The 22,652-nt window shown below is 46.6% G+C and overlaps 1 protein-coding gene across 2 annotated transcripts in view; it reads left to right on the top strand.

Moving 5' to 3' along the window:
- Window positions 1-2,218: 2,218 nt before the first annotated feature.
- The window catches only part of COQ10A (coenzyme Q10A), a 34,326-nt gene continuing 13,892 nt past the window's right edge, over window positions 2,219-22,652 (top strand). Inside the window, exons 1-5 of one of the 2 annotated variants that reach the window (XM_044421942.1) lie at window positions 2,219-2,400; window positions 8,619-8,780; window positions 10,727-10,919; window positions 11,181-11,282; window positions 13,973-14,105. In XM_044421942.1, the coding sequence (XP_044277877.1) occupies window positions 2,321-2,400; window positions 8,619-8,780; window positions 10,727-10,919; window positions 11,181-11,282; window positions 13,973-14,105 (670 nt within the window). In that variant the 5' untranslated portion in view covers window positions 2,219-2,320. Of the gene's footprint in view, window positions 2,401-8,618; window positions 8,781-10,726; window positions 10,920-11,180; window positions 11,283-13,972; window positions 20,548-22,652 lie in introns of those variants that run through there. The other variant, XM_044421943.1, reaches the window with a different exon arrangement.

Here is a 22,652-nt window from a genome sequence, read left to right as displayed (position 1 = left end):
GCTCCCTCAAGAACCTTGTGGATTTTGTTGTGAAGGAGATGATCCAGAGGCCAACCTCCTTTCACAAGCAAGAATCATTCATAGCTTTGGCTTCTTTTGACAACTGTCAGGATAAACCAATGGAAAAATAAAGCTCTTGACAGTTTGTCTGGGTGGATTTTATTGTTCGGCTGTTTCATTTTCACTGTAAAACTTTAAACAATTGTATTGTTAGTCATGTTTCCTAATTCAATTTAACATCAAGCTTTAAAAACCCTAATCATCCAAGGCACCACCATAATGGTTTCTTAAAACTGGCACTGAGTGTTCAGAGAATTAAGAACTGAAGTTTGCCACCATGCCAGATTCTCCAAATGTTATTGCAACTGACAGTAGGTCATTTTATTCCTTCAAACCAAATCTAATTGCAAAAATGCTTTTGATTTAAAATTGGGTTACTGCCAGTAGTGTGGCAGGTACTGTATAACAGAGGCATGCAGAAAGTAGATCAGGATCTACTGTTAGATCTTAAGTAACTTGCAGATCTCCAAGGATCTCTGAATCTCTGTACTTCACAAGAGCAGATAAAATTGCAAGGGAAAAACTATCTTGGATTTAGGTAGCTTCATGCCAATTGTTTCCATCTCAGCCTCGGCATTCCTCATCTGTAGAACAGCACTGATTGCTTTGTTCAACTCTGCTAGACAGTTTTAGAGTGCTATTTTAGAATAGGTCAGATGGAGATTTTGTGTGTGTGTGTGCACGTGTATGTATGTATATGCACTAGTGCAGTAGTTCATTGGGTGCAGTACCCAGTTGACTCCATCCTATAAGACACCTTTTTTCTGGTGCTAGGGGTGAGGCCTTGCTGTTCTAGTAAAAAACAAAACAGATCTTGCCAGCCCGAATTCTGCCTAACACTTTTATACAGAACTATGGGAAGCTCTGCTGTGATCCTTTCCAAGTAAATATGTCTAGGATCAAGGCTTAAGGCTCACAAATTCCATGATAATCTGTGAGATTTATGCAAATTAAATAGGAACAGGAATAGAGCAGTGTGGCCATCTTCAAGCACTGTTATAACTACTGCATGATTACCCTGTATATAGATAACTGAATTTATATACATCCGGTCAGGGATCTTACTCTTCAGTCATGCTTACTGTACATAGGACCAAGGGCATAATTTCATATGAATCAGAAATAGATGCTAACAATGAGGTAAGAAAAACAACCCTCCAGTGCAGGTTCAAAACCAGGAATCAGGATTATGAATGAAGTCACTACTGTCAAGTCCCCAACAGTAGTGCCTCTTGCATTGTTCTTTTAAAGGAGGAAATCCGATGCGAACAGGGGGAAAAAGTCTAGAACTCCCAGCATGCAACAGCATTTTTCTAAGGGTTTTTTCCTGGTCTAAACTTGTCACGGATTGTGCTCTTTACGTTCTGCGCAGAATATAACGTCAGTGAGCTTTATTTCACTCTCCCTCCTGACAGTTGCAGAACAAGGCACCTTTCTGTTTGCTGGCCCTGGGCCATCCCTTAAGGGAAAACGTCAAAGAATAATTGGCAGATCTGGAATTCCTGAAGGACACATGTTTAAACAGAAAAAGTCCAACAACAGCTATCATTTGTTTTGCAGAGATTTATAAGACTCACTATACGAAGAGATTTATACCCCATTCGTCTGTGCATTGCATTCATACACTTAGCCCTCTGTTAACCAAAATGCTCTTTACAGCGCAATCCGATCCCTGTTTACTTGGAAGTAAGGGTTTATTCCCAGGTAAGTGTCGACATAAAGTTGCAACTCCAGGTTTTCACTTTCTGTGCATGCTTAAGCGTAACGTGTGGGCCGCTTTAAATTCGTTTCGTGAGCGCAGTGAAGCCGGCTGTTGCCCAAGGCAACTTATGCCACATTGAAGAGATACAAACCTACTCATTTTCCCGCCCATCCCTAAAAAAAACCGTATTGTACATTTATTTTTTTGGGTCGCTGGTCTAAATTGGGCTCGTGATTGGCCAGAAAGTTGCGAACCCTCTCCTTCTCGGATACGTCACAAAGTCTATTAACCTCTGCCTCCAGTGGGGGGAGGAAAACTCCACTATTCCTGTCATCCACTCGGGTGTGGTCTTCGGACTACAACTCCCGCAATGCAGAGCGCTCGTTTCCTCCCCGGCACTTTCTCCTCGAGTGTGATGCCTGTACGGCGGCGCGCTGACGGTGCTGTGACGTAAGCCAGGTGAAGGGTCACGGAGGCCGGAGCCGGTGTCTGGCTGGCGGGCTGGCAAGCAGAACTGGGACGGCCGGGAGTCCGGAATTTCCATCAGGCTCCCCCTCCATGGCGGCCCGCCGGCTCCGGGAAGTCTTTCAACAGGCAGCGCGAGGAAGGCTGAGATCGAGGGCGCCCCCGGCTGGCAGGTGAGCGGGGCAGAGAAGCGGGCAGCGGCTGATGTGTCTGTGGGGGAACCAGGAACCAGGCTTGAGCGGAGGAGGAGGGCGAAACAGCTGGCAGGTCAGAGCCCCCCGAAATCTAGAGGGTGGCCATATATCTTTCTGACAGAGCTCCTGTGCTTGATACGACTGCCGAACAGGCAAGTCCAGAAAGTGACCCTCCCTCACCTCTAACACTCCTTTTCCATGCTGCGAGCAGACTCACCTGTTGAACTTCTGCTTCTCAGACAGATGTTCAAAGCATAGAGTATGAGGTTGAGTGGGTGCAGAAGATAAAGGTGGCAACCCGAAACACTTTGAAGTTGTGTCGTGTGGGGCAAATGGCCTCCCTTAAGTTCAACTGGAGATAGATTAACGTTAACAAGGAGCATCTGGGAACTTTCCGATGCTTTCCTCCCCCTCCATACTTGGGTGTGGGGTATGGAGGGGGAGGAAAACACCCAATCATGCAGGATGCTCCTTATTTTGATTCCTAATGCAGTTGTGTACCACTGAAGAGATTGGGAGAGTAAAAACTCTATGGCCTGTGGAAGGTCATCAGAGCAACAAATGGCAAAAGGAGAGGCCTTGGAAGGGGAAGGATAAACAGAGGTTAAAATGGATACCTCTCTGTTGAGGAAGGAGGAAGATAGTTGTAGCTCATAGTGAGATACTGTTTATGTCTGCGAGCAGGAGCCTGTGGGGGGCATTTCCTGGGAGAGGCATCAGGTTCTGGAGGGTAGCTGAAGTTGGGGGATACTGTAAGCTAGGAGGCAAGATAGTAGAAGTAGGGGCAAGGTAGGCAGTGGGGAAAGTGTACTAGAAGGAAGCACACACTGAGTGGGAGATGAGTACCTGTGGGAGTAACAGACCTCTGTATGGGTTATTTTTTCAATTGTATAGAGAAAGTTGTGTTCATGCTTGTGTTCTTGCAGTTAAGTGGGTGCATTGTATGCAACAGGTGGGGGTGTGCATGTGTTAACAGCAGTGTGTCCCTTCCAGCTTATGACATTAATGCTGTCTCCCAGTGCATGTCATGTAAGACAGCTGGTTGACCACTGTGTGAATAAATGCTGAGCTGGATGAATGCTTGGTCTGATCTTGCAAGGATCTTCTTATGTCTATATGGCATGGACATTTTGGAAGAGAAGTTGTCTCCCTCTGTTGCTGTTGATATTTTTAAAATGCATTATTCGTGAACCAGGATACAAAGGAAAGTTTCTCTACTTCTCACCGATTTAAACACACTCACATTGGCAACTGTGGTGATCATTACTTCGGGTTAAGGTACCTATTGTGTTTTTGAAGGTACTCACAATTAAGGTGTGTGAGTTTGACCATTCTTTCAGTTTATGTTTGTGGAGTTTTGTCTGGAAATGCAGAAGTGGTTGCTGGTGGGTCATTTTGGCTCAGGTTCTCCAACATGAGGATCTGCCTTGGTAGAACTGAAGATACTGACAGAGGTGGCTTGAGTCTAGTGGCCATTCATTTATTCAATAGGGAGCTGATTCTGTATTCATTCATCAGGAGATGTGATTTAGGAGATCTGTGTGCAGAAAGGAACAATGTTAATATTGGCAGGTAGTTGATATGCCCACACCATTTTTCAGGTAGTAACTTGGGAGATTTTTTGGCCTGCTTTTGCAACTGAGATAGTAGACCCTGAGGACTATGTAAGAAAGGCAGCATTGTGGAAGATTTTTCTTCAGCTTATTTCAGGGCAAAACAACCTGGTGTCCTCTATATGTTTTGGACTACACCTCCCATTATTCCTGACATTGACTTGTGGGAGTTGTAGTCCAGAATACTGAAGAGACCAGCTTGCCTCCCCTGAGTTACTGAAGCATGATTCTTTGGAAGGAGAAACAAGGTGGGACTTCAGTGTGGGAGCAGTTAACCCTTTGGGCTTATAGTTAGCAATGGGGATTACAGTCTTGAGAGGAATGCCAGTAAAGCATAGCCTTAGTAAAGTTTGTGAGGCCTATGCTAGTCCTAGCAGCAATGAAATAGAAGTATTTCCAAATTCTGAGTGTGGAGCTGGTGTGACTGTTGCTGTTGTTTGATCCTTTTATCCTTCAAGCTGGAAAGGTTGATGGTGCCTGTTCCCTTAAGTAAACACAGATGGAGCTTTAGAGTTAAGGAAGAACTGGTGCTGGTAGCGTCACTTCTGGCATGGACTTTGGCTTTCTCTGACTCAAGACACCTATGACTTTTGAACAGCTGTTTGGCGGGTTGTCAGTAGCATGAGTGTGCTGCAGAAAAGGACACATGAGGAGAGTCACTCTTGTAAACCTTCTTTCCTAATACAATTGTGGACCAGCAACAGTGTGCGGGAGGGATCTACAGTTTGGGCACCTATGATGGGCTGTAGAGGCAGCCTTGAGGGCTCATGGGTTGCCCCTATCTGCCTGCGCTGTAGTGCAGTATTTGACTTCACCCTATATGGGGAATTGGTGGGATGGAGCACATTGCCTCAGTTGTGACAAAGTTGCTAAGTTAGTGCATTTTGGTGCAAGCTCTTGTTTGTATTTTTTACATAAAATGCATGCATTGAAATATATAGCTGTGATACAAGAGGTAGGTGCTGCCATATTTTAAGTAGGGCTGAGAGGCATTGGAGCAGTTTTTAGGCATTAGAGTGGCTCCATTTAGACAAAACTTTTGATATGTTTCCATTTGAGTTGGCTTATATGCTGGAAAGAATTAGAGTATTGGGATATCACTCCTCCCTTAAGCTAATGTGATGAGCTGATGGAGTGGTTAAGAGCTAGAATGCTTGGTACAAATCTCCATCTCTGGATGGCAAAAAGGAAGCTACTGTCTCACATCTCTGAATATCAATTCCCTGTGATTTCTCATAAACTGGAATTATTTCAAAACCTTACAGGCTTCTTGTAAAGACTACTAAAATAATGCCTTTAAAGTGCTTTGAAGTTCCTTCTTTTAGAGAAAGAGGATTTTCTCCTCCAGCTTGGTGGATATCTTCCAGTTTGGAGTAGCTTTTCTGAACATGATGCCCTCCAGACTACACTCCCCATCATCCTTGATGATTGGGTATGCTGGTGGGAGCTGTAGCTCTACCCATCTTGAAGGTGTCATGTTGGGAGAAGCTGATGTGAAGACTTGCCTGTTTCAAATTTGACTCTCTTTAGTAATGAAGAAAGCTTCTTCACCTAACCAATATTTCCTCCCATAATTGTCTCTAAATTTGCCCCAAAGGTTTGAATATGAACACTTGGGCATGACTCTCTGAGTCTGCTTTGCAGAAGTTACAAATATCTGGATTTTCATTTACCAGAGTGCTCTACAGCAAATGCTTTCCAAGTTACTACCTCACAGTGTGACCTTAAACCTAGCTTTTGATCAGAAAAGCTTTGATTTCTTCTTGAACAGCCTAGTTATATCTGAGGTGGCTGCAGAAGTGAGCCATCAAAAATCTCTAGTCAAGTTGGACTGGTTGCTCTTGTGCTGTTGTGGGTAACTTACCTTTCCCCCAACCTTGCTTTCCTGCCTTAATAATATACTGTAGATGCTTATAATGCAGGGGGACTGGGAAGGTTGGTTAGCCAGCATAGCATGTTCCATTTTTAATATAGATAGGTGTGTGTCTTTGAAGTTGATTGGAATAGCTAGAATGATTTTGTGATCTTTTAAAAAAGATAATATTTTATTGTTGATTTTCAATTGGTCTGTTTTTAGCATTTTCTGCTGCTCACTCTGGGAGGCTGGTTGGCTATAATTGTGTGTAGATAACACTTTAAAGAGATGATGATGAACTGTTGTTCTTTAAAAGATCAACACAACATCTGGTTTTAGGGACTGAAGGTGGAACCCACATGTTTTCCCTGAGAACTCAGCAATATAGGAACTCAGTCTGTTAAAATGGAAAGCCTGGTTAAGGCTAGTAACTTCCCCACTAAGGGCCTCAACCAGCTTTGAAAACACTCAAGACATGTTGGGGAAAGACCAAGAACGTGTGTGCTTAAGAGTGGGTATGTGTGCTGGGAGTTTCCGGGACACATGTTCAGTTGGTTGGTGGAGACTGGTGGCTCTGCGGAGGCTGTGTCTTTCCATGTTTCTGTTTGCTGTGCCAGTCTGTTGAGTCTGAGTCACAAATGCACCAGCCAGAGATTTCATCACCAGGGCCAAAGGTCAAGTGGAAAAATCTCCAGCTGAGACTCGCCTTGAGACCAGAACTTTAAAAGCCTGTGCAGGTGAGGGCTGACACCGTGTGGACTGTGGTGCTTCAGTTTTCTTTAGGGGGAATAAGATGAAGTGCTCTGGGAGGAATAATCCACAGACGGTTGTGAACCCTTGATCACTCCAGATTAAAAATTCCAGGTTTCAGCCAGAATGTGTTGGATTTCCTGTGTTTCAACTTGCTTATGTAATAGCCCTGTTCACAATTGCTTGCTTGGCGCTGCTCCAAAATAAATGTCCTAACTAAACTGCTGGACAGCTCTAACCGTGACTGGCCATTCTTTCTGGAGTCTCTTTGTCCCCGAATATGCTGCAATACGCTCCTCCTCGCCTATTTAGTGGGCAGTCCTTTTGGGGCCGAGTTGCCTCTGGCAAATAGATTCATGTAGCCTCCCCACACCTTGCCGGGTCCAGCCCTGCAGCGGCTCTGGGCCTCTCCCAGCATGTCCTGCAGCTGTGTCAGAAGCACCTGCCTGCGTTGCAGTGCACAGGATGGTTATTGCATACTGTGGCACACGCTGAAGGTCAGCTGCATCTCTGTCAGTTTCCCTCTTCCTCTGGGGATGGCTTTCAGGAAACCCAACCGCAGTTTGTCTTTCTGAGGCACACAGAGCATGAGGAGGCAGGCTGGTGCCAGGGTCCGCCGAGACTGGAATGAGGAGACGGAAATGCCCGGGCCCTTTTCTTCAGCTCCCTGGTAATGGAGAGAGCAGAACTGCAAGTCGCCGGCAACGTTGCCCGCTCAGGCAAAGGGCATGTCTTTCTTTCCCCGGTGGGAAAACTAAGCTCCTCCTGCCATGGCTAGGTTTTCCACAGGGCTTCCAGCGCGTTTATTGGCTGGGAGGCCGCCTCAGCTGGCCCTGGGGGAGGGCCTCGCTGCGACTGTTATGGACAACTAAGCCAGCCAGGCACTGAGCGCAGACTGGAGCTGGCCGGGGTAGAAGGAAGTGCAGGAGGCCTTGTATAACCCTGTCTGCTGTTTCCTGCCATGCCATTTTGAGCCTGGCTTGTGGGAAGTGGAGAAGGAAATTGCCACCCACAACTATGGGTGTGTCTCATAGTTCTGGTTAGGGGTGCCTGCCAGTGTCGGGATAGCCTAACAGGAAGGAAGCCCCTACTTGCCTCTAAGACTTATTAGCCTTACTCAGGTCAGCACTCTTCCCAAGATGTTTTGCACTGGAGCTCCTGGGATTTTCTGAGTGTCAGCTCTGTCAGTTGGGCTTGATGGAACCGAAGTCCAAAACCTCTCTTGGGGGCCGGGGGTGGGGGTGTTTGCTGTAGAGCAAACATACCAGCAGTCCAACTGCTGCTGGGCACCCAGCTGACTGGGATAAATAGTTAAACCTGTTTGGAAGCAAGGGCAGGCAAAGGCAGTGCCCCTGCCTTTGTGCTACCCACAGCTGTGTCTGTCCAACTTTGGCAGCGATCCTGGGGAACAAAATAAACAAAAAGGCCCAATTACAGCTATTTTTGATTTACTTTGGTGCTGTAGCAGGACAGCTTAGGAGAGAGAAGATACCCCATGCAAGCATGTATGTCTGGGCTCTTATCTCAAATTCAGGCAAAAGTGAAAAACCCAGCCAAGGTAATTTTTCATTTGCCTGATTTCCTTTCATCTTCAGGGTGGTGCAGGCTTTGTATGAGGTAATGGCCACACCTCTTAGGGAGGCCCACCAGACGCTGTAGAAAATTACATGTTGTCCAGGGAAGTTCTGCAGAAGTGAGGAGATTGCCTCAATTAGGCTACTGTGCACAGTCAGACAAAAGCTTTCTGCTTTTCATGTGATTTCTCTTCTGTGAAAGCAGCTTACGCTTGTACCCATGGAATAGTCTGCACCACTTAGCAAATGGGTAATGCACATTTACAGTACTGAAGACACATTCTCACAACTAATGAGTCCAGTCTGGGGCAAATGCTCCTGTTTTTGGTTTCAGGATCAAGGACACTGCTCAAGTAGAGTGGTTTTCCTAGCTTTTCAGCCCAGCTAATCTCAGGGATCTTCCAGTTCCAGGTGCATGACTTCCTGTGGAATTCTGATGATCCGAACCCCGCATGCCATTGGCAGTCTTGATTGGGACCTTAGTGCTCAGCACAGCCGGACATTTATCAACTTCACAGGGCCTTTCACCAATAAACGAAAGGAGTACTCAGAAAGGAGGATCATTGGGTGAGTGACTTATCTCAAAGGAGGATGGATGGGCTGTTAGAGGGAAACTGCACATTCTCCGAGATCACTCCTTAGGTATTGAGCCAGCATTGTTCACCTGTCTCTTAAATCTTACTAGTGAATATAGTGGGTAAGTACTTAAGAAAATCCTTTCAGATCACAGGTATGTGAAGTCCAGCATCGTCTTCCCCACAGTGGCCAAATAAGTGCTGATTGGAAGCACCCATGCAAAACATGGAACCGTACAATAGGTCCCTTCTGTTTATGCTTCCCAGCAGCTGGTGTGGAGACTATGCTGCTTCTGACAGTTGAGATAGCCTATAACCATTTGGACTAATAGCTGTTGAGAGCCTTATCCTCCCATGAATTTGCCCAATCCCCCTTTAAAGGCATTTAGGTGGATGGTTACCACCACTTCTTGTAGTAGAAAATTCTATAGCCAATCTTTATGCAATGTGGGAAATGCTTCCCTTGTCTGTCCTAAATCTACTACCATTCAGTTTGATTGGCTGACCCTGCTGGTGCTAGTGTTATAAGCAATGTAGAAAAACTTTTCTCTGACAACTCTCTCCATACCCTGCCTAATTTTATATAGTGTCTCCTGTTACTTATTACTTCTAAGCTAAAAAGTCCTGAAATGTGGCCTTCCAGATGTTATTGGACAGCTAGCATTGTTGATGGGTGAGAGTTAATGGGAGTTGTAGCTCAACAAGATGGAGGGACACATGCTCCAAAGAAAGAGCTCTGTATTCTTAGCTCTGTGTTTGCTAACGTCACTTAAACTATGGTTCTGCGCATGTATATGTAGAAAGAAGTTCTCACCCACAGCTTCTTTTTGATGGCCGATTCTATATCACTGTAAGGTTGGATGAATAAATACAAGAATGAAATGTTTATATATTCTGATAACAAGATGTGTGTTAGAGGAGTCCGTCTGCTGAGAATGAATATTGTACCTGGACTTCCAAACCTGAAGTATTCTGGAAACTTTCCATTCATGCAGTATTATTGTTCCTGAATAATAATTGGAGCTAAATTGGATTTGAAATGTCTGTCTCACTTTGCATTTCCCTCTACAAAAAACTCAGTGCTCTGGTGTTGAGATAGGCCGCAGCCTTCCAGAAACATTTGGACTGCAATACCCAGAATGCCTAGTCAATGGCCCTGCTGGATGGGAGTTCTGGGAGTTGCAGTACAAATGCCTCTGAATGCCACCAGGTTGGGGAAGCCTGGGATAGGGCACACACATCCCTACGTATTGCCATATCCACATTGACTTTCCTGTCTTCAGCCATTGGTTCCTAGTGTATTGGTTTTCTCCACAGTAACAAAGCATGCCAAATTCTTCATTTTGTTGAGAACTGGTGGATGCACCATGATTCTTAATCAGACAGCTAGATTTTGAGACCAGCTGGTTAAAGTTGAAATTTTATAGGTGGGATAAGCATGAGATGGTGGAGGGGGGAATGTTGGATTGGTGAGAGATTTAGCCTTGATACTTCTTTTGCACCTATTTCCATTCCTCAGCCAATGCAGCACCCTTCTCTGTTCTGATGCATCTGCCTTTTCTCCTAAAACCATATTTTGAGTTGGGGCAGTGATGCATAAAAAATGCATCATATCACCCCCTCCTCAAAAAAATGCCAAGCTTTGCTGAGTGAGAGGCAATGCTGGTTTGAAAGTTCACTGTCTCTGATACTCTCTGAGCATGATAGCTCAGGTGAGTTTCCAGGCTCTAAAGTGAGTCTCCAGGATCTTGTATTTTATGGACTGAGCCACGCTGCTTCAGTATACCCAAATGTCCACAGTTCCCATGGAATCCAGTTAGGAAATGGTCTACCATTCCCCCTGTGATCCATGCAGTACACTGTCATTGTCAGGATGTTTGTCTTACTTGGCTCCTAAGTGGACCCTGATGTCTGATTTTACTCTTCCCTTACTTGCAGTTACTCCATGCAGGAGATGTATGGTGTGGTATCCAATGTGGAAGAATACAAGGAATTTGTGCCATGGTGTAAGAAATCAGTTGTGGTCTCTAAGCGTACAGGCCATCTGAAAGCCCAGCTGGAAGTTGGATTCCCTCCAGTTGTGGAACGTTACACATCCATTGTCACTCTGGTCCGACCACATCTAGTGAAGGTGAGCGCTACATTTGTGTGCTCTCTGGATTTGTCACCACATGGTTAATTACCTACGTGGAGAACCTGGCTGATGAGTAATCTGTACTGTAGTTGAAATGAGGAGGGTACAATCAGCTATGTCATCCTGGATATTATTATTATTATTATTATTATTATTATTATTATTATTATTATTATTAGAACATTTCTATGCCGCCCCTTGCCGAAGCCTCTTACATGGCCAAGTCCCTCTCTGACTTTGCCCTCTCCTCTCCCCCAGGCTGTCTGCACAGATGGCAAGCTTTTTAACCACCTGGAGTCAATTTGGCGTTTCAGCCCTGGCATCCCAGGCTACCCTCGCACGTGCACGGTGGACTTCTCGGTAAGCATCCTTGATGAAGAATGTTCCCAACTGCCAAGGCAGCCTGTCTGTCTGTGCTGCCAGTGGTGGGGCTTATCCCTTTGAAACAGGAAGAGGAAAACTCCCGGCCTGGAACAGCCCAAACATATGAGGCTGCAGAAAACTGAACTTCAGCGGCAAGCGTAGCCAGCCAAGACATCCAGTGTTTTGCTCATGCCCACAAACAGTCCAGAGCATAGGTTTATGCAAGAGGTGCTAGGCCTCTTGAATCCACTCTCTCACTCCTAGAGAGCAAGCAAGGCTGAGGGTTGTCATATCTGTATTGGTTTAATAGCCATGACCTCAAGCAAGTCCCTCTAGCTTGATTCTTAAAGAGTGGCCTCCTGTGAGTGTGTGTAAGCCTGTTGTGGGACCCCAGCTTTCTTCTTCCCCCACCTTCCTGTATATCTAGAGTGGCCCAGGAGGCAGAGAGGGACACGTTCCCTCTACCCCTGAATAATCCCAATCAGTGCTTTACAACTTGGCCAACTCATGGCCAAATACTGAAGATGAAACTCAGATACTTTGGCCACCTAATGAGAAGGAACAACTCACTGGAGAAGACCCTAATGCTGGGAACAATTGACAGCAAAAGGAGAAGGGGACAGAAGAGGATGAGGTGACTAGATGGAGTCACGGGACAGTGGTTGTGAGCTTGGGTGGAATCCGAGAGATGGTGGAGGACAGGAGAGCCTGGAGGAATGTTGTCCATGGGGTTGTGATGGGTCTGGCGCAACTTTGCGACTAACAACAACAACTACCCATGACACTTGAGGACTAATGAAGCAGTGTCCTATTCATGGATGGAGCCAACTTCATCTTGAGGCAGGACAAAGGGTTGGGCTTAGGTGTCAAATATGAAAGAGCATAAGTCCTGCACTTTTCCTCCCCAACCCCAGTAAAGCCTCATTATACCTCTTCCATTGTTTGGATAAAATCCTCTGAGATGGTGCTGTTGCCTTACAGCCGGTAAGGCATCCTTCCCTAGCCTGCTGCCCTCCAGGTGTTTGGATTATAGCTCCCATCAGCCCCAGCCAGTCATTGCTGCAATGACTTTACTACAAGACAGCAGTGAGGTTTCTCAAGGAATATCTAGGGAACATTTTCCAGACCATGAGAAATGGAAAGAACTCTACTTCTGCCTCTCCCGCTGCATCTCTTCCCCCATCTCCTGGTTGGCCAGTCTCTCTCCTTTTCCCATGGACTGGGACCAGGTCTTCAAGGCAGTGTTGGCATTGTAGAAGACTGGCAGAGTTTCTGTAGGAAGAGGCCATGTTGTCCTAGGTGGTGCCCCTCTTGGAAGCACCTTGCTATCATTCCAGGATGACAACCAAAGGGTGGGCTGAGGAGAAGTTCTTGGGGATTCCTGCCCCTGGCCTGAACCAACAGTGGCTTGAGGGTGCTCTTGGAGTTCCAGTCTTGGGTTATTGTGCTGGAACATTTCTCCCAGGAGCTTTAGTGGAAGCCTCGCTCTCAGCCTGATCTCTTGATGTTGCAAGGGGTCACGGGAGCTTGGCCAGCCTTTGTTCTCGTGCTTGGGGAGCCATAAACCCTTTGTAAGTGCCAGCCATGGGACACGGTGCAAGTGCAAAGCAGGCTCGGTTATGGGGAGCCTCCCCAGTTCAGGGGACAAGGGACTTCAGTTCCTTCAATTTCAGCACATTTTCTATGTTTTGGAAAGAGCCTCAGGTGCCTAGTTATTTTTACTTTATGCATATGCATTTATAGCATTTTTCTCACCTGTGGTGAACTGGGGTTCTCCTCCTGAGTAAACACGCTACTGCAGAATTCCTTTTCCAATAAATTTTATTGTTACATGCCCCTGAATTCACCCACAGTGAAATGTTGAACCCTCTTTAGCATCAACCATTCTCTTGTTTCTTTATAACCCCTTCTGCTTCTGAGGACAGAACACTGTGAAATCACGCCTGAGTGCATGCTTCCTGTTTCTCCCCCAAATGAACTTCCCTCCAGTGTTGTTGCCAAGCAACCAGCACCACCTTTCAGGAAGAGGGACTTCTACATTGGACAAGCTATGGAGCTCTCTAGCCCCACTCCCCTGCTGTGAGACACATCCAGCCTCCAGCTCCACCTCTCCTCCATAGATTGGTGGACCGGGACTCCCATCAGCCCAGCTGTCAAACCCTCATCTTGTCTTGTTGCTCTGCTCACATGGGTGGATCAACCCAGGCTCTCATCATCCTGAACTGTCAACTCCTTCCCTGCATCTCCCCAGCAGTTCCCTGACCTTGGTCTACTGCTTGGACATGTTGAGATTCCATGACAATCTCATCTCACTATCTGATCTTGAGTTCCCATCAAACTCGTGCATGCGCAGCATCACTCTCCAAACAAAAAGACTCACAGAGCACCTTACAAAGTGAAGAAGCAAGACAGTTCCCACCCACAGGCTTTGTACTCTATAAGGCATCACTTAAAAAGAAACAGAATTGGGAGGGAGGAGGAAAGAAGCAAATCCAGGCACTAGATTCTTACCTGCAAAATCAGCAGGCTATGGAGTTGGAAAGCCAGCTTCTTTCTCTGGAGTTCTCCAGCCCCAGCTTCTGGGAGCAAGCCAGAGGGTTGGGTACTCTGAGCTGGGGCCAGCTGTGATGGAGGTGTGACAGAGTCCTCCTTGAGCTGCCTCTCACACTCTTCCCCTCTCTCCTCAGATTTCTTTTGAGTTCCGTTCCCTGCTGCACTCACAGCTGGCTACAGTTTTCTTCGACGAGGTGGTCAAGAAGATGGTGGCAGCCTTTGAGCACCGGGCAGCCAAGAACTACGGTCCTGAGACCCACATTCCCCGTGAGCTCATGTTCCATAAAGTCTACCAGACGTGAAGGCCACCCTGCTGCTCCGGTGGCCCCACGGACATTCTGTGCTGCGGGGTGCACTCGTAACACACCAAACTTGTTTTTATCTATTTATTTGGTTTCTCCTGGTATCCTGTCTAATTTATCCACTGGGCCTGGTATGATGACAAAGACTTGTTCCTAAGGAAGGGGCCAGGCTGCCATATTACCTCTGGAGCAATCTCTTAACCTTCTCTCTTGCCTAGCTGTGCTCTTATGCTGGGTCATTTGTATAGTAGCACACTTTATTTGAAGCTTCCCTCCCCCACTGTTTAATTTAAATCCCCATCCCATTTTCCACCAATCACATATCCCAGCGTGGCTGCCTTAGGCTGCAAATGGTGCCAATCCCAGTTTCTTATGGGAGAGGTGGGGAGAAGCTTGTGTGTGTGTCATCCAGTTCTCTTCCTGTGCCTAGACATGGGCTTGCTGTAAATTGTGCCTCTTAAATCATGTGTGTAAAGCAAACAAACAAATGCAGCCTGCCCTCCCCAACGTGACTGGGGCTGCCTCTTGGATCAGGGGAGAGGCTGTTCCTGTTTCCTTGGTGGTTGGGTCCTCGCTGGCTCAGCCTGACCGCAGAAGGTTTGAAGCCACATCATGGGGAGGCAAATGTGACCAAAGGAAGCCAGGCAGGCAGTTTAGCAGTGCTGAGTGGCTGGTTTTTGTTATGGAGGTGGGTGGAAGGGGGAGTTTGGCCAGTGCTGCTGCTGCATCCAACGTGGCCTCATCTTCCTCACCCAAACGGTACCATATGCTTTGATCAGCCAGGTAGCGGGGTATGGACACACAGCTGTCCCGTGTTTGCCAAAATTGGGTGGGCAGCTGCGTTCAAAGGAGTCCTGAAAGGAAAGTCATGTGCCAAATTTAAGGCAAAGGAAGTCATGACTCATGGAGCTTGAATGTTTTTTAAAAAGAGATATTAGAAGCCCCCGGATGGATTTATTTTGAGCTGGGAGGGAGCGAGGAAGAACACTTACTCTTGGATTGCTACCAGAGCTTTTTGTAAAGTCAGGTTGCCAGGTCTTCTGGTTCCCCTGAATCCAAAACTTCCGAATGTCACCTGGAATCTCAGCAGCCAATGTCATGTGCTCTCTTGGGGCATGAAGTGACACTTCGTCTTGCTAACTGCCAAAGACTCCGTCTTCGGCAGTGAGAAAGCCAGTAACACTGCTGTGCCAACTAGCCAACTTCTTTAATTGTCACTCTATATAAAGAGACTCTGAGAAGAGGTCTGAGCTGGTTGGGGACTGCAGCTTTGGCCACAAGGCCTGTACTTTCCCAGAATCATAGTTCCTCTGCCACTGAACCTTTCCAAACCAAGAGAAGTTGACTGTGCCTTGTGTAGTTTACTCAAATGGAAGCTCCCATTGATGGAATGTAAGAGAAGAGTGAGTAGTTTCCCACTGTTCCTGGTCTTGCTGGGATGTGGAAGGAACTCTCTGGAATCTACTTATCCCCAGGGCAGTTCTGAACTCTGCTGATTTGTCTCTTCTGGCCAGCAGTCAAAGTTGCATGTTGCAGCCTTCCTGTTTGCCCCATAGTGGCTCTGGAAAGCAGCTCCTAGTCCCATAACCTCATTGTCAGCATCTCTAAATTCGCTCACCCCCCTTTCAGAGATCTATTTGCATTGCCGATGGGGACCCGATATTGGAAGGTGACCTTTGTTAGGTGCACCTTTTGCAGAGACACTGGGTGCATCTGATTGTCAGGGTGGGGAGCAGAGCTCTGGCTCAGCCATGTGCCTGGGGAGGGGAGGAAGCAGCAACTCTCGGTGTGGCCTTGAGCACAGTAGGCACGACACCGCACCTGTGGGGATTGAAGTGGTGCTTGTGCATGCTTTGGTGGAGATGTGACATTCGATGAGTGTGGGAACGAGAGTGCTCACTTTGTATGGTGTTGTCATAACTTTGCATTGACCATGGCTTCCTGAGGCACTGGGCTCCATATGCAGGGAATTTGGGGAGGGGTGGATGATACTTTTAATGGGTAAGTGAGGTATTAATGTAACAAATAAAAAGGCAGAACTTAGGGTTGGAGAAATTCAAGGTGATTGCTAAATATTGGGCCCTTGCTCAGCAGTCCGACCATGTCCCTTGCTCAGCTCTTAGGGCCACACGGCACCACCCTCTGCCTTGTGTGGTTGGGCACAGCAGGGGCAGGGAGGGGTTCTTGGGGAATTGGTTCAGAAGGGGTTTGGCACTGCAGATGTGGCTAAAACTATCATCCCCTGAGCTTTTCCCCTCAGGACCGGAATTCCCAGACAGGGTATGGATCACTGACAGGAGCCTGCCGTGTTTGGGTTGTGGGAGGCAAGCAGCAGATGGACCATTGGGAAGACCCTCCTTCTCGGAGTTGTATCATAGGGCTGCCTGCTTTGTTCCGTGGTACAGTGAACGAGGCTTCCTTTTCTATGAAACCAGGCAAGTTACATGCTTAGCTTTCTGGCTTTGTCTGCTCTTTCTGCTCCTTTCCCTCTGCAGCTGCAGCATGGCTATTGCCATAACTCTGGGAACAATGGTTTGCCTGTTCTGCCATGTCAGGCTAGCAACCTGACTTTGAGGCAGTTCCCACGAGTGGTCGGCTGCCTCTTATGCCACCCAGGATTTGGATGCCGGCTCTCTTGGTGCAAAGTTGTCTTGTAGTCACCTAACTGTATGGACTGGTTCATACATTTGACACCCTTTGCAAAGATGATGTTACAGCATGCTGCTCCTACCCAAACCATTCTTCCTGTCTATATATGTTCTTCCCCACCCTCCCTGCACCCAAAATGTACTGATGGAAGGAGGCTTAGCTCCAAAGAACAACACTTTAGACCGTTTGAAGCTCTTGGCTTGCTCTTTGCCCTAGTTTCTGCCAGTGCGTTCTACACAACCGAAACCATCGTTTATATTACGTGTACACACCCACCACCCTCCAGCAAAGGAAATGCATACATTTTTAAGGCCAGTGTTTCCCAGAATGCTGGTCTGAGCACGTAGCTTCTCATTTTCCTTTTCAAGAGGCATAGTTGCTTGTGGGGAAGGCACCACAAGGGATCCAAGATACCTGGGAAGAAGTCGTGAACAATTGGAGGGTCCACCAAGTATGCCCTGTCTTCTATGAATGAAAAACTGCAAGGTTAGAACTTCACCTTCCTGCTTAGCCGCCCTTGTTAGCTGACATGAGTGCACTGTGGAGAGGAGTTGCAACTGGGATGGCCCAAGGGATGAAGTTCCTTTGGCAATGTGGGTGGAAAGCAACCCTCGAATTTCAGTCCAGTGATGTGACTAGCATGACCACTGAGGCAATGCATGACCATCCAATATGCTCCTCCTGCCATGCTTTAAACAAAGCCTCGTTTGAACCCACGTTTTTCATATACGTGTTGTGTCAGAAGGAGAATTTGAGTTGGCCAGGAAAGTCCCAGCTTCAGATCTCTCTCCTTCCGACTTGACTATTATTACAAGTGGCTTGGGGATAGATTGTCATCTATCCTGCCAGAAATGATAGCTGGGGGGGGGGGGCAGAACTGAAAACCAGCATTTGAAAACATTTGGTATACCGATGTGCAGTCATGCCCACCCCCAGTGCCTTCCGGATGTGTTTGAACTGCAACTCTCATGATTCCCCCATGCCTGCGGGGAATCATGGGAGTTGTGGTCCAATACATCCAGAGGGCACTTGGTTGGGGAAGGCTGGTGAAAGGATGCTTTGGCAATAATTCACACAGATGCCACTTGCATGGTCTGGCAATCTTACTGTAAAGCCATGGCTGTTCGCCTTTCTGACAAAGGCTACAATCCTGTTTGTGCTTTATTTGGGAATTAGTCCCATTGAATTTGGTGGGACTTGCTTCTGTGTAAATGCACTTAGGATTCCACTTAATTTGTCTGATTGCCAGCTGTGTCAGAGTCTGGGGGTTGTTGGAGGGCTTTGATTACATAAAAGCCTTGTGGTTACTTATAAGCTAGTTTGCATTGCAGTGGGCTTGCTCTTCCCTGCTGTGAAGTTATATACTGACCTGCTGCTATTCCAGGAGTACAGAAAAAATGTAAATATGATTATTTGATGCAGATTTTACCTTCTGGAGAAACTCATCTTTTTTTCTTTGTTTTAAAAAACAATTTTCTAGTTTTTCTACACTGTTACAATATACTTAAAAATGTTTAGGTAATACTTGAGGAAAACTCAGAAGCCAGAGAGGTGGCTAGAAAGACTGCTTTTCAAAGCAGATCTATTATTGCCAGACAATTTACTGAATATTTCCTTATTTCTCAAGAGCCTCTTTCTCACTATGGTGGAACTCTTCTCCATACCCATGATTACAAACTCACTTTTTTAAAGCAACCCCTCCCCCGGAAAAAAAAAATGGGAAGGAGAGCAATGCAATTTGCTCGTTGCAAGTCTGTTGGCTCCAAAGCACCACCTGAAACCTTACAATTACATGTTTGCTAAGCAGTAACCAAGTCCAGATACTCTAAGCAAGACTTAGCATGTTATGTCAGGTTCTTGGAAGGTCAGCTAGCCTAGAAGTGGATTAGTCTCTTCTCTCAAGCACCAGGAGATAACTAGTGGTTCTGCTGCTTGAGAACCCATGTGTCATGGGTTACATTTTCTGTAATCTTACACTGTTACTCCCACTAAATTGGATAGAGATTAGGTAGTGCACAATGCTGATCAAACTAAAGGCCTGATGTAACTTCAGGTGTGGTTATGCACATAACTGACATAGGTGCCATGGTTAAGCTTATCTTGTCATTGCAAGTTTCCTGTTGGCTGTTGCTTAGCTTCAGGCACTGGCAAGAAAAGCCGTGTGCAGCCTTCTGCAACCTAGTGTCCAACACATCTGGAGGGCTATAATTCTTATTCGCCAGCCAGCATAGCTAGGAATTTTAGTCAGATACATTAGGAAGGCCATTTCTCCACTGCATAAAAGCAGCAATGCTCTCTTTGTAGTTGCTATTATGAGTATCTTCGCTTAAAGGCAGATTCCACTCCCCTCCCTGCTCCTTGCCAACCCTTCATGCAATGAGCCTGGAGTTCTCCAGCTGCTCTGTTCAACAGTTGATCCTGCTGCTCTTCCTGGACAAAGCAGCTTTATCATTAATATTGCAGTGCCTTGTGCTCTTACCTGTGCAGATCTTCTTACTGGCCCCTGCTGCCTCATGCTCCTTAGCCTGGTATGTGCTACCTCAGCTTGTAAGAAAGGGGATGCTTTTCAGAGGAATATTGTAGGGAGGGGGGGAGTGGATGAAATCATGCACAATAGGAGGAAATAATTATTTTGCCCTACCCCTTGAACTGTGAATCTTATTTGATAATTGCAAAATCTGAGAATGTTCAAAAACTGAACCAATCCCAAGAGCATTTTTATAGACCAATAAAAAAAAGTTTGCAAAAGTTGACAAACCATGTGGCTGGAATGTTATTGCGGGGTTCAGTAAGAGTGGTGTTGGTAGTGCTAGGCACTGTGGAAAAGTCTTCAGCATGCATGAGAGGTGGTGAAGAGTCTCCAATTGTGCCTGTTCTTCACCTGTAATACATGCACCTTCTATACTGGGATTTCACCTGGGGCACCTCTGTATTTTGAATAGTTCCAAGTGTGACTAGACAAGAGACCTGCCTTAATATAGTCTTCCCCAACCAGGCATCCTCCAGACAGATTAGACTGTAGCTTCCAGCATTCCCCAGGTGGCAAAACTTGGGTGTTTTGGTGCTTGACATCTAGGAAACAAGATGTCCTACATAATAGCCACCTTCTGTAATGAAAAGATGGGGATATTGAATAAGGTGAGCAACAAACCTGACTTATTCAAATGGACTTGGTGCTGTGTTGCTTGTATGGATGGTGGTAGTTAGTACATGTGTGAGAGCCAGTGTGTAGTGGTTAAGAGCATGGGCCTGGGACTCAGAGGATCTGGGTTCTAGTCCCCGCTCAGCCATGGAGCCAGCTGGGTGACTTTGGGCCAGTCACAGACTCTCAGCCCAACCTACCTCACAGGGTTGTTGTTGTGAGGATAAGATGGAGGAGGAGAATGATGTAAGCTGCCTTGAGCGCTTTGTAGGAAAAAGGCAGGATATAAATCAAAAAATAAATGTATAGCAGAAAGGAAAACGGGTGAACATTAAGCTCAGAGTGTAGTGTGCAGGAGAAGGTGGTGACTGCAAAACTTCAGGGTGTAGATAAGCTCCCCCCAGGCTTCTGCCTTGCATGTAGTTTGGGCTGTACCTCTCTCTCATCCGCAGGCAGCGTGATGGGATCTGGAAATCAAGGCACCAGGTACTCTCCACCCAACTACCTATAACTATCATAGCATGTCCTAAGGCACAATCCAATTTTGAAGACAACTACTGCAGTTCTCTGCTATGCCCAATTTTCTAAATAAAGTTACTTCAAAATTAAAGCTGAACAAGGCTGAGTGGCCAGTGCTATACAAGCAGGTATATGTACACCTGTAAATGAACACCCACCACCTGTGCCTTAATTATCCAGTTACATACAAAGCATTTTGACTGATTCTCAGGCTGAGCCAGACAATGTTACTGCCCCCCCCCACTCCCAAGTCTTATTAAACCTCAAGTTCATCTTCATTGGGGTGACGTGATCAGTGGCTTTCCCAGCAAAAGCAAAGTTGCCTGCTCACTAAACAGGCTACAGCCCCTTTAGGGCTACCAGGGCATACCAAGAGAGATGAGGAATCACTTTTGCCCCCCTGCCTTCCCATATGAAAGAGCTGGGACAGAGAAACGGTCAAGCATCATTGGCTGCATAAAATGGCAGCAGCTAAAGGGAAGCTGCATCTTGTGCTTTTGGTGGCACGCATGAGCACTGGGCTGCCGATACTGTTCCTGGGTTGGACTTACATTGACAACAGGCTTTGCTACAGCAGGGCTGCACCTTCAGAAAGCACAGCCTCTTTTTTGGCACAAACACCTAGGAATGGCTATTTATAGAAGCCTTCTGGGAACTACATTCCAGCTGAACTTAAGCATCCTCCCCTCCCTCCAGAGGCAGCAGGTGCTGGCTTCTGTCCAGTGTGTGCCCAGAGCCCTTCAAGGGCAAGAAGAGATTCTCCCAAGACCAAGTGGGACACTGCTGGGTTCAGAGCCATGATTTCAAACTTGCACACTATCAGTACAGCTCTGCAAGCAAGGCTAATCTGGTACTTCCCCACACCCATTAGGTTACTTTGCTTGATGTGAATCAGTGACAACCTGCAAGATGTAGTCAGACCTAGTTCAGGGCAGATTAGTTTTGTGCTTGTGAAATACCAAGTATGAGCAACATGGAAGGGCTTTAAGCCAGTGGTAGGGGCTGGGAAGACTTCTGCCTGAGAGCAGCTCTCAGCTAGTTCAACCAGTCATCTGACATAGAATAAGGCAGCTTGCTCCAGTCACAATTCCCCCCATTACTACTGCTTCTAATCACATACATCCTTCCCCTGAAAGGCACTGATAGAGCAGCTGCTCTCAACATGTGGGTAGGATATCTGTATTAAAGGTGGCTGCAATCTTACATGCAAGTATACAAACCAATTAACTCACTGGGGACTTCTGAACATGTACAGAGGCTCTGCTCTGTAAGCAATCACACCCGAGCCACTCTGTTATTATCTGAGCCAGATGCCAAGAGTAAAAACAACTGCAGCTGTTTTCCTAGCCCACCATCCAAGTTTCAAAGACATTTTCTGCTCACCCCAACAGAAATGGCTATTGACCCAAAACAAACCTGCTAAGGTCCAGCAGAGGCCTCCTTCCATTGCCACTGCCCAGCGGTGAGAAGTGCAGGAATATTTGTATTGGGGTATGCAATCTTTCCAGCTTCAAGGGCCATATCCAGCGTCAGTGAGGGACTTGGGAGCCATTCATGTGGTAGGTAGAAGCATTCCTCATTGCTTTTATTGTTACAGGCCACAGTTGTGATATTCCAGCTCTTTCTCTCCCTCAAACATTTTCTTCAGTGTGCTTCCCAGTTACCGGTGTTACCACATTGAAGGAACTGAATTAAATCAATCTCGTTACTTTTATTTCAGTGCAATAATTTTACATGGAACTAGATCCAGGAACTGCCTTCTGTGAGAAGAGCCCTACTCACAGAAGGTCCCACTACCTGATTTTGGGGATTCCTCTTCTAGGGATCCCCAAAGAGGGGACCACAAAACATCCCATTCTTCCAGGTTTCTTGCCTCTGTGTAGCCTTTTCAGAGGGCTGCAGGGGCTGTTGAAGGAAGGCAGGGAAGTCCACTCCTGCCAGCACAGTTGAACCAGCTTAAATCAGGATTTTACTTAAAATTATCCACATTAGTTTAATTCCTCTCTACCTCTAGCATCAACTGTGTTTTCTGCTCACTTTTTAAAGAAAAACGTGCATGCAACACACACTCAGTGGATGATTGCGCTTTCTCACAATGGCTGCTGGCTCTCTGATATTGGGTTTCTAGCACAGGAATCATAGTGGCTGAGGCTGCAAGTGCAGGCAAGCAACTGCTGCAAAGCAAAGTAGGAAAGCTTTAGG

This window comes from Varanus komodoensis, unplaced genomic scaffold (genome assembly GCF_004798865.1).
Source record: "Varanus komodoensis strain SLA01 unplaced genomic scaffold, ASM479886v1 scaffold12, whole genome shotgun sequence".
Classification (NCBI taxonomy): domain Eukaryota; kingdom Metazoa; phylum Chordata; class Lepidosauria; order Squamata; family Varanidae; genus Varanus; species Varanus komodoensis.
The sequence above is the reverse complement of the archived record's forward strand: the minus strand, read 5'-3'. Positions and strand labels throughout refer to the sequence as shown.